We start from the raw sequence: 12575 nt of genomic DNA on the forward strand, positions 1-12575 counted from the left end.
TATATCACACTTCCTGTTCACTGTAGCTGGATTAACATAACAATATATCACACTTCCTGTTCACTGTAGCTGGATTAACAGATCAACAGTATATCGGGATGTTTCATAGCACTGAATGTGTACTCACTTTGCCCAGAGGGTCCGTTCTGATTTCTGATAGTTTGAGAGTAATTTCAGGATTCTTGCTGCCTAGAATGAAATGCAGCGATGAGCCAAAACCAAACATACATCAATACCAACACGACTCCAGATGAGCAAACTAAGAAGCAGCAGGGCAACCGCCGGTGAAGCAAACTCCACAATAATAATAAAGTCACATTTATAGAATATCTGACATTTAGGTAAAGGTAAAGGTAAAGTGTTCTTGTGTGTGTGTGTGTGTGTGTGTGTGTGTGTGTGTGTGTGTGTGTGTGTGTGTGTGTGTGTCTGTGTGTCTGTGCGCGTGTGTTTGTGTCTGTGTGTGTGTGTACCTGTGCGTGGGTATCTGTAGACGTCAGTCTTGCGTTCCTCCAGAGCTGGAGACGGGACGTGGATCAACTCGACCTCCGACTCGTCCACTTCCTCGTACAGAATCTGCAGGGTCTTGCCGCCCTCCGGGTCTGAGACAGAGACCAGCAGAACCAGTCTTTGTCAATTTTGTTTTAGAAAACTACGCTACCAATTTTTTTTTTTTTTTATCATTTTTCTTCTTCTTCCACTTCTTCTTCTTCTTACTTCTAATAAGATTACATTGAGCAATTTAAGTGTTTTTGCAACTTCGATCGTTCTTCTTCTTAGTATTTAGTAATTAGGGGTGGGCGACATCGGGGGAAAAAATTAAAATATTTTTGACCAAATACCTTGGTATCGATATTGCAATATTGTAGGGATATTTACACAATGGGATTTTGATGCAGGGTTCATACACATTTTGACCAATGAATTTCCATGACTTTATAAAAATAAAATAAAAAGGCGTATTACTCCCTCCCCTCCTTCACCTTCAGCAGCAGCAGGAGACCACCAGTACCCTGTGAAGCGATCAAACTCTTCCTGGATGACAAAGGTGGCCACACCTGCAGATCTGGGGTCGTCCTTCAGGTTATCCAGGCCTGAAACACAAAGAGACAAATACTGTGGTGTGACAACAGCAGAGAAAACAACAGCTCAGTCTCACTGAGAGTTGGAGTTCACAGTAATACAAATTAGGGGCGTTGTCATAACCTTTGTTTTATAACTGAGATTTAAACTAATACTGGTTATTGTCCCATCTCTATGAGAATGCAGCTGCTGTCCCTTGTGGGACACATGGTTGACCTTTGTGGCAGTATGTGAGCCTCCTCTCCTCGCCCGTCTCAATGCTCGTCACCCAGATGTCGTTGTTGCTGATGAAGGCGATGAAGTCGGGGTCCCCGGGGCAGATCTTGGCGTCCATGCGTGTGCCTGAACTCTGGCTCTTAATCTCTACTGGCTTCACGGGAGAAGTCTGCAAAAAAAGAAACCACCAAGACTCTATTGTCCCTAGGAAAATTGGCTTGCGGCAAGGCAAACAACGGTGCGCAAGACAAAAGAATACATAATCACAATAAAGTCAAAATAGCAGAGATAACACAACACCTGCCATTCCCTGTGATGGCCTGGGAATGACATCATCGATAAAGTCACATTTTCACAACAGAGAGGATAATCTAGATAATTAGAGCAGAAATCCAACAGAAATGTCTAGTGAAGAGGTGATGCATCACCATGATGAGGTCATCACCATGATGAGGTCATCACCATGATGAAGAGGTGATGCATCACCATGCACGATACTGGAATAATACAACTGCTCTGTCATTTGCTTTTTTGGCTTTAGAACGCAGCATTGTCTGTCTTGAAATTCATATGAGGAGTTTTTGTTCCAAAATAAGAGTGCGGGCCAAAAAATGAGTTTTGAAAGCAAGAAAACTCAGAACCCAGCCAAGTAATGGTAGTGGCCGAGATGCACAATATTGGATTTTGGGCCGATATCTGATATTTTCCAACTCTTTTGGCCGCTTGCTGATGCAGATACAATATATGCGCACATTTCGCCCAGTGGCGTGCCGTCCATTAGGCGAACTAGGCAAATGCTAAGGGCGCTTGAGCCGTTAGGGGCGCCAGAGAGGGTAATTTTTTTTTTTTTTTACAAATACTTTTTCATGATAATAGGCCTACTATTATTTTACAATAGTAGACAAAAATAAGAAGAACAACGTCTTAAGTCTTTAAATAATAGTGAAATCATTTTTCTAATTCTGGCTTTCTGGCTGCCCGGGCTGCAGCACTTTCACCATGGTCCCTAATCCATACCACCCCACCCCCTGCGCGGCCGCGCCCCCTTCTACCTGCTCGGAGCTTTTTCCCAGAGTGGGGGAAGGGAGCTGGAAGGTGGGTGCTGAGGGTGCTGCAGCACCCCCTGGTGGCAAGAAATGGATTTTCGAAATTGTTGGATTTGGCTGTCTTGTGTTTATACCACCAACAAGATGCATTAAAAAACAGTTTGTGCTTCCCAGCTCTAATTTTATTTCATACGCTCTCTCTTCAAAAGTGTTTGATTTTCATCATAATCTGGTTTTCCATAATAATAATAATAATAAGTTCAGTGTTTATGCCTGTGTTTCTGTCTGTTGTAGTGTAAAACGACTAAAGGGAGAGCAGGTGCTTACATGAAAGTGAGTGAGAAAAGGAGAAGATACTGAATAATGACATCACAACAGTATAATCCTAATGTTAATTTAAAATTAAATATTGTTCTAAATATGGATGAAAGTCCAAAAAACTTAAAATTTGGAAACCAGCAAAAATCTTGCCTAGGGCACCAACTTGGTCAGGCACGCCACTGATTTCACCCCACCTAAGTTCAGAGAACATCAAGTCTCTCCTGTAGTGGAATGAACACGTTATTATGCCAACTCTACTCTACTCTACTCTACTCTACTCTTATTGTGACGGCCCACTGGCAGATGCAGACATAAATACAATGCTTTTCAAAATGTAGCCGACACATTCATTGGGAAGAATAAAATAAAAACTACTTCAACATGTAAAACATGCCAGATTTTTTTCATTTATGCAACATTTTCTTTCAAACAAAACTAAGTACCGGTATTTAGTTAAGTATTTAGTCAAGCACCGAGCATTTCGGAATAATTAAAGCATAATTTTATCAGCCATATAGTCATATCGACGGAAATATTTGTTTTGGGCCGATGCAGATATTTCATTTGAAAGCCAATATCACAGTGCATCCCTATCATTTTGTTTTATGCAGTCGTGAAAAACCTTCCTTATTTCCCTGTTAACTCACGATGAAGCTCTTGTTGTTTCCTTCGTCGCGGCAGTAGAACAGGCTGCTGTTGGCCTGGAAGAGGAAGAGTCCACTGGGGCGGTGGTGGTCGTAGGCGGTGATGCCCGTGACGCCCAGCCGCTTCCTCTCGCGCAGCAGCTCCTCCTCTCGGGAGAAGGCACCGTGCGGCGGGCCGGCCTAGGGTCACAGGGCGACAGGGGGGACACACACAGCGTGACAAAGCTGCCCGACCGAGGCCGAGGGAAGTTTGAGAGTTTGCTCGGGGGGCATGGAAGGCACAATCGTCATATAAACAACTGGGCTTCCACCCAGTCCTGCAAAACAGACGAGGCAACTTTGCACACTTGCGCCTCCAAATGGCAACAAGAAGTAACCGCGTGAAAAAAATGTTCGCACTCCAATAGCCGGAAATCCTGTAATGTTGCATCAGTAAACTGTTCCCCCTCCTGGCCGGTCTGCGATGCCCGAGACCAGACTTTCATTTGAGGAAAAGGTGAATGTCTCAGCGCGCTCTCTTCTGTTGGTGTGACCAAGTCAACTTAACGAGTCAAGTCCATGTCATTAATGTCAAGTCTCAAGTCTAAATGTAGGACAGCAAGTCAAGTCAGAACAAATCAACTCTACAGTATCAATGTCATATCTTGAAGACAAATAACTAGGCCTTTTCAATGCAATATTGTTTTGAATACGATAAAAACTTGGTAATCACGAGTTTGATTTCTATAATCAGTTTCAACTTCAATAAATTCACTCATTCCAGACAAATTCGTGAAACAGAATTTAAACTCAGTCGTCTGCTGGAACAAATCCCATCACTTTCCATCTAAGTCATTTAGACAAACGCAAGACCTCAAGTCAACACTTTAGAAACATTTTAAAGTCATCAAAGTACAAGTCAAGTCTCAAGTCTTCTCTTCGTGGATTGCCACATTGCAATTTTACCTCTAATCGTATGCACAGTATGTAAACACTTATCTGTCTGTTCATTTGTTTTTATGTGGTATGTCTTTTTTATGAGCCATATGAAAGAATTGTTTTCTGTCATGCTTGCGATAGACAATAGAGTTTGAATCTGAATAATCTGAGTATCACAGTGACTTTGTGTTGACCCATGTGTGCTCTAACAAGTCACCACACACTTTGACACATGTGCTCTGCTGAGAGATACTGTAGATATCCTGTCTGAGTGACTGTGTTCCCAGAAGGGAAAATAAAGAGTCAATGTCCAATCCACTTGGAGGGAAAGAAATGACATAAAGTTCAACTTTCAATGTCGGTAAAAATCTAGAGCACCCAGTCGGCAAAAGTGTTCAAATCTTCTCACTCCTGGCTACCAATAAAAAGTACTACAATATGTTATAATCTTGTTCTATCACCGTTTTCTAAGACCAAGTGCAACTTTTTCCCCCCCGATATAAATGGAGCGAAACGTCTTAATATTTCTGTCTGGCTGTCGGAGAGCGGAGGAAAATGACAGACTGGTCTCTCCTCACCTGAAAATGATCTAGCATGGGTTTCCATGACAGAACCAGCAGAGCGTCTTTGCGGATCTTCTTGGGAATGTCGGAGTAGAGTAAAGAGTTTTCCCTGCTGTTGTAAGGCATTCCTGCGGGGGACAGAGAGCATAGACAGACTCCTTAATGGATAAGTCAGGTTATTTTCAACCACACTTCAAAAGTAACTCAACTAAACCCCGCCCAAGCCCGACACCTATCAAATGTACAGTAGGGTACTAAAATGGCCATCTGCTATTGGCTGATGCTTGGGGCCAGGTGAGGTCACGACCTGTACTCCATAGAGTGTGACATCAGCTGATACTAAAGGCCATAACAGACTATTCACTTTCCCTGAGAACGCTACTGAATAGATCTACAGCCACTCCACAACAAGTTACAACAGCTGCTCTCTGTTTCTAGTTGTTTGGTACATATTTACACTTTATTAACTAACAGACAATTCTCCAATCTTCCTCCAACATTGACAGCAGATTTGTGAAAGCCTCTACTGATCCTTCTGGAGGTGTTGAAAGCCTAAATTAACCTAAGACATACAGTGCTTTGGTCAAGTATTTTTAAGAACTGGTTCTTAGTTTCTTAACAATGCAATGTTCCCTCTGTCACCGAGATGTTAATTAAACAAGAGGAAATAAAATTGATTCGTGTCACCATGCAAGTAATAACCCGACAGAAAAATGTCACACGCAACTTCGACAAACTTTCCAGTGAGGTTTTGAATGAGTGTTTGTGTCCGACGTGTGTTTTCCAGACTTCCAGACCTTTTAATCCATGTTCAAAATGATGCATAGCTGCCATATCAGCCTAGGGCTGAACAATAGACCCTTTTCACGGGGGCCATTTTGTGTCGAAAAGGCAGAATAAACACAGGTGCGAGCAAAACACTAATGAGGGTTTCCAAATTCCAATCATGGAAGTTTGAAACCCTCATTAGTGTTTTGCATGCACCTCTGTTTACCCTGCCTTTTCGACACAAAATGGCCCCCGTGAGAAGGGTCTATTCTCACACTCATCCAGGCAATTTTGTAAATGTGTTATCGGCTCAGAAATTCAGCCAGTGTGACGTGCCCCCCCCCCCCCCCCCCCCCCCCAGGTTCCTCCAGGCCAGCGTGGGAGGAGGAGCCCAGTGTTCGCTTCTCCAGCTCACCGAGGTAGTAGAGGCGGTGAGTGTGCGTACTGGCCTCGTCTAGTTTCGGGACAAAGTGGAAGTCATGCGGTGCCTTGCTGATGACCACGCCCGTGTTCTTGCGGCTGCTGTGGATGATCCTCCGCAGGCCGTCCCAGGTGTGCTTCTCCACCAAGAACTGGCTGGTCGCGTCCTCCATCTCCACCACCTCCGTGCTGTCAGACAGCTCTTCCACCGCCGCCGCCATGCCAACTGCCGTCGCCACAGAGTAACTGTCGACGGAGAAACATACGCCACCATCAGATCAGAGAGGGAGAGACCAACACCAGGAGGAACACACAGTACCATCAGAGGGAGAGACTAACACCAGGAACAACACACAGTACCATCAGAGGGAGAGACTAACACCAGGAACAACACACAGTACCATCAGAGGGAGAGACCAACACCAGGAACAACACACAGTACCATCAGAGAGGGAGAGACTAACACCAGGAACAACACACAGTGCCATCAGAGGGAGAGACTAACACCAGGAACAACACACAGTACCATCAGAGAGGGAGAGACTAACACCAGGAACAACACACAGTGCCATCAGAGGGAGAGACTAACACCAGGAACAACACACAGTACCATCAGAGGGAGAGACTAACACCAGGAACAACACACAGTACCATCAGAGGGAGAGACTAACACCAGGAACAACACACAGTACCATCAGAGAGAGAGACTAACACCAGGAACAACACACAGTACCATCAGAGGGAGAGACTAACACCAGGAACAACATATGGCACCATCAGAGGGAGAGACTAACACCAGGAACAACACACAGTACCATCAGAGGGAGAGACTAACACCAGGAACAACATACAGTACCATCAGAGGGAGAGACTAACACCAGGAACAACATACAGTACCATCAGAGGGAGAGACTAACACCAGGAACAACATACAGTACCATCAGAGAGGGAGAGACTAACACCAGGAACAACACACAGTACCATCAGAGAGGGAGAGACCAACACCAGGAACAACACACAGTACCATCAGAGAGGGAGAGACCAACACCAGGAACAACACACAGTACCATCAGAGAGGGAGAGACCAACACCAGGAACAACACACAGTACCATCAGAGGGAGAGACTAACACCAGGAACAACACACAGTGCCATCAGAGGGAGAGACCAACACCAGGAGGAACACACAGTACCATCAGAGAGGGAGAGACTAACACCAGGAACAACACACAGTACCATCAGAGAGGGAGAGACTAACACCAGGAACAACACACAGTACCATCAGAGGGAGAGACTAACACCAGGAGCAACACACAGTACCATCAGAGGGAGAGACCAACACCAGGAGGAACACACAGTACCATCAGAGAGGGAGAGACTAACACCAGGAACAACACACAGTACCATCAGAGGGAGAGACTAACACCAGGAACAACACACAGTATCATCAGAGAGGGAGAGACTAACACCAGGAACAACACACAGTACCATCAGAGAGGGAGAGACTAACACCAGGAACAACACACAGTGCCATCAGAGGGAGAGACTAACACCAGGAACACACAGTGCCATCAGAGAGGGAGAGACTAACACCAGGAACAACACACAGTACCATCAGAGAGGGAGAGACTAACACCAGGAACAACACACAGTACCATCAGAGAGGGAGAGACTAACACCAGGAACAACACACAGTGCCATCAGAGGGAGAGACTAACACCAGGAACACACAGTGCCATCAGAGGGAGAGACTAACACCAGGAACAACACACAGTGCCATCAGAGGGGGAGAGACTAACACCAGGAACAACACACAGTATCATCAGAGAGGGAGAGACTAACACCAGGAACAACACACAGTACCATCAGAGGGAGAGACTAACACCAGGAACAACACACAGCACCATCAGAGGGAGAGACTAACACCAGGAACAACATATGACACCATCATCAGAGAGGAAGAGACAACACCAGGAACAACACACAGTATCATCAGAGGGGGAGAGACTAACACCAGGAACAACACACAGTATCATCAGAGGGGGAGAGACTAACACCAGGAACAACACACAGTGTCATCAGAGGGGGAGAGACTAACACCAGGAACAACACACAGTATCATCAGAGAGGGAGAGACTAACACCAGGAACAACACACAGTACCATCAGAGGGAGAGACTAACACCAGGAACAACACACAGTACCATCAGAGGGAGAGACTAACACCAGGAACAACATATGACACCATCATCAGAGAGGAAGAGACAACACCAGGAACAACACACAGTATCATCAGAGGGGGAGAGACTAACACCAGGAACAACACACAGTGTTATCAGAGGGGGAGAGACTAACACCAGGAACAACACACAGTATCATCAGAGAGGGAGAGACTAACACCAGGAACAACACACAGTACCATCAGAGGGAGAGACTAACACCAGGAACAACACACAGTACCATCAGAGGGAGAGACTAACACCAGGAACAACATATGACACCATCATCAGAGAGGAAGAGACAACACCAGGAACAACACACAGTACCATCAGAGGGAGAGACTAACACCAGGAACAACACACAGTACCATCAGAGAGGGAGAGACTAACACCAGGAACAACACACAGTACCATCAGAGGGAGAGACTAACACCAGGAACAACACACAGTACCATCAGAGGGAGAGACTAACACCAGGAACAACACACAGTACCATCAGAGGGAGAGACTAACACCAGGAACAACATACGACACCATCAGAGAGGGAGAGACTAACACCAGCCGCTGGCCAAATGCTGCAGCATCTTACACTGAAGATGGTGAATTTGTCTTTTCCAACGTTCAGTTTGGCAGGGAAGCGACTATGGAAGACATTCTAAAAATCTAGTTGGCTAGCAAAAGCAGTGAAAACAAAACACCCAGTGTAATATTCTCAAGATCAGGGCCAGATTAACTAAAGTACTCTTAAAGGGAAGGTTCAGTGGTTTTAGAGGCCTGTCCTATTTATCATCACCTACTGCATTATCGCAGTCTAAAAATTTTACATCAGCACCAGCCTCCTGCTAGCAAGTTATTACATAATTTATATGACTAAAACTATGGAAGTACTGTATATGGAATGGCTTGCAAGTCAGTGATTTTAAGATGGTTTATTTATGGTTTCATACCCCATTGACTTGGGGTAGCGTAAGCGTTGCTAACAAATTATATTAGTAGGTAGTGCTAGCACTGCTAACAAATGACAATAGTAGGTGGGGTCATCTCGCCATTCGGCATTCCGATCATTGACTTCTATGCTTTCGGAGAGGCGGCCCTTTTTATCTCCAAAGATATTAGGTCCGCCTTTCCGACATAGCATCTTGAGTTATTTAGCCTACAGGGGTGGGGGAGGTTAGGTTCTGGGGGAGGTTAGGTTTAGGCGTGGGGGGTGGGGTGGGAGAGGTTAGGTTTAGGGTTAGGGTCTGCAGGAGGTTAGGTTTAGGGGCTGGGAGAGGTTAGCTCCAGCCGGTCCCCCGGGTTAGGGTTAGGGGTTATTTCGCAATGGCGAGACAGATCTCCATTCCGACAATTTTGTCGGAATGCCGGTATTTCGGAGTGCCGACATTTCGGAATGCCGAGGTGTCCCCATAGTAGGTAGTGTTAGCGTTGCTAACAAATGATAATAGTAGGTAGTAGAAACACAAGCTCTAATGTAAAAACTTCTGAGACATTATACAGTGGGGCTTGATTAGTGATTTATCAGATGAGCTTTAAGATTTATCTTAAGAAGTTACCTAAGAAGAAATTTTGTGAAGTTCTCATGCTGAAGGCTCTGAACAGCAATTACCCAATATTTTCTCAAGATTAGTCCCATCTCTTACAAACGTAGGCCTGCAGAACGGGAAAAAATCCTATCCAGGCTGATAGCAATGAAAAATGTGTCTCTTCCGTACCTTTTCTGCCGGTCTTCTGTTTTGTCTTCAAGCTTCAGTCTCTTGACTCTGTGCATTAACTGCTCAATGACCCTGAACCAGACTTGGCAACCTGTAGAATATATTGGATGCTGACATGATGAGAACCGAATAAGTGAAGAAAAACAAAAATTTTACAGGTGAAAAGTTGGACCCAACATGGCAGAAATTCCAGATATTTTACACTGGAAGTACGAGTCAGACATGACCGTAACCTGATCTTACAACCAAATTCAGCGTGGAGTAAGCTCACATGAAACAGGGGCTGGGTGATATGGCTGAAATCAATATCACGATAATCATAAGGATTTTTCCATAGATATATATGGCTCACATTATGTAAAATCATGTTACATAATCTAATGTTCATCCCATGGAAATGTTGGGTGTGATGTCAAAGCTGAAATCTTCAAATAATATTCCTTAAAATCTGTCATACCTCATTTTGTCATGGTTTTTCTATCAAATTTGATTATCAGTTTAGACAACCAAATTGTGCCATGATTTCCCCAAATCACCAGATCATAACTATATGATTCCGCTGAAAAACGATAAACAATAATACCGAATTATCGCGCCCGGCCCTACATGAAACGCAACAAAACTCAGTTAAATCAAATTGTGTCCTAGCAAACTCCCTCGCTATCAAACCAGAGAAACGGTGGCGCGGCTGCTACCGCGGTGACAGGCGTCTTCAGGACCGCCGGTCTGCTTCATCGAGTCGCCGTTGCTCTCCCAGCCAGGCAACTGAGCCGAGCGTTCCTGATCTGGAGCCTGACAGCGTGCGACTCGACTCTACGCACTGGATGGCTCAACGCCACCGTCACGAGTATGCCGAATGTCACGCCGTCGGTCCACATTTTACAGGCTGTGAAGGGGGTGTGCTGGGATGGCTGCGGCCTAAATGAGGTCACAGATACATCCGAAAAACACATTTCCTACTTTCCTAATTTCACATGAACGCCATTCAAAATTGATGAGAGTTTTCGAGTACATTCAACTAGCCCTTTCATGACTTCCTTCAACCATCTACATGGTGGAAAATCTGTTGGGGTCAACATGAAGAAAGCACTTACAGGCTGGGACTTGGGATGGGACGATATACTGTATCTATCCTAGCACAATGACAAAAAAGTGTCTTATGTCTTATATCAAAATTCAGTATATTGCAGTATGAAAATATGACAATAAATAATATCAAGATGAATAACTAGTGATATTTGCTATATTTCATTCTGCTGTAGTAAAATCACAAATGAGATGCTTGGCCAACATAGCACAAGCTCTCCATCCAAAATATATTCATTGTCACTTTGTATTGAGATTTTTAAATTGTTTACATTCTAGCAGTCAATGCTATGCTTGATTTGTCTCAGTAATAAACATAATTCTGCAGTCAGACTTGTACTGAACTTTGGTTCATTACGTGTGTCGTGGTCGAATGTATTGAATGATGAATGGTATCGTGAGATATTGTTCACATCCCTACTATACTACTTGAATTGAATACCTTTATTGTCATTATACCAGTCAGTACAACAAAATTAGGTTGCGACTCCAGTACTTGATGCCATAAAAAATGCATAACACTAGAACAATACATGGGATTAAAATGCTATGTATTACTACTATACTGTACTATACTTACTAAACATAATCAGTGATCTCCAATAATGTCCCATGAAGAGCAAACCGACAACTACAACGGCTCACTCAGTGAAATGTGCTGCTGCATTCATCTTAATATCCATGACCTGCAGACGGTCTTCTTTTTATGTCTTTTCTCTGAACCCGAGTCCGTCGAGAAAGCTTGATTAACTGGTTGTCTCAGCAGCGTAACTTGGTTTACTGATGTTTGACTTGAATCTATCAATCACATTTCCTGTTGGAGACAGCGAGCTTTTTCTCTATTGATCCCGTGTTATTTTTGCCACAACAGCTGATTTAACGTTACAGACAGCTTAAGAGCCAGCTGCTCCCTGTCCATGAACTTTGACATAACGTTACCCCGTTCTATAATCATCAAAGTGTTTGCGTCTGTGTGTCTCGGAGAAGCGAGCTAGCAGGTTAGCCGCCCAAGTTAAAACAGGAACTGATGACTAACGTTAGCTAGCTACCCAAACTAAAACCAAACCAGCATCAAATTAAAACAGAAACACATTTATTAACGTTATATCTTACAGGTTCTGCCCGGGGACTTTAAACCTCTTCCCTTTGGTGGAAAAATGCCGCGTCGACCCGGACAAATCAACCATGGATAACTGATAAAACAAGACGAGAAGACACAAGACTTACGACTTTTGACCCGGATGTGATACCGTCGTTTTTGTGCCAGCGTGCCGAGGAATTTCTCTGAGCAGGAATTTCTGACTTCCGGTCAGGATTTTTCAGAACAAAAGCTGTCATTAAAAATCGATAAAATACACAAATTGAAGTTATGTCACACAAATTCAATAAATACCCATGCAAACTACACTCTAAATCAAATATATGTAAAATTCACTCTTGTTGACATTCAAAAAAACACATTTTACAGCCTACGGCCGCACAGAGTCCAACCAGTAAAATAAGCCCATTTTTAAATATTGGTCAAAAATTCAAATGTTGGTGCGTTGGGGGAAATTCACTGCAGTCATGTACATCAGTAGTCCT

The 12575-nt window shown here is 44.1% G+C and overlaps 1 protein-coding gene across 1 annotated transcript in view; it reads right to left on the reverse strand.

The window, feature by feature from the left end:
• Positions 1–12215, reverse strand: part of LOC310786438 (dipeptidyl peptidase 9-like) — a 29095-nt gene extending 16880 nt beyond the window's left edge. Inside the window, exons 1-9 of the mRNA XM_083647643.1 lie at positions 12105–12215; positions 9906–9996; positions 5972–6222; positions 4804–4916; positions 3311–3487; positions 1297–1465; positions 981–1091; positions 471–599; positions 128–189 (exon numbers count right to left, since the gene is read on the reverse strand). Of these exons, the coding sequence (XP_083503769.1) occupies positions 128–189; positions 471–599; positions 981–1091; positions 1297–1465; positions 3311–3487; positions 4804–4916; positions 5972–6222; positions 9906–9961 (1068 nt within the window). The 5' untranslated portion in view covers positions 9962–9996; positions 12105–12215. The remainder of the gene's footprint in view (positions 1–127; positions 190–470; positions 600–980; positions 1092–1296; positions 1466–3310; positions 3488–4803; positions 4917–5971; positions 6223–9905; positions 9997–12104) is intronic.
• Between the last annotated feature and the right edge of the window lie 360 nt (positions 12216–12575).

Source organism: Poromitra crassiceps, assembly GCF_964638095.1.
Source record: "Poromitra crassiceps genome assembly, chromosome: 12".
NCBI lineage: Eukaryota > Metazoa > Chordata > Actinopteri > Beryciformes > Melamphaidae > Poromitra > Poromitra crassiceps.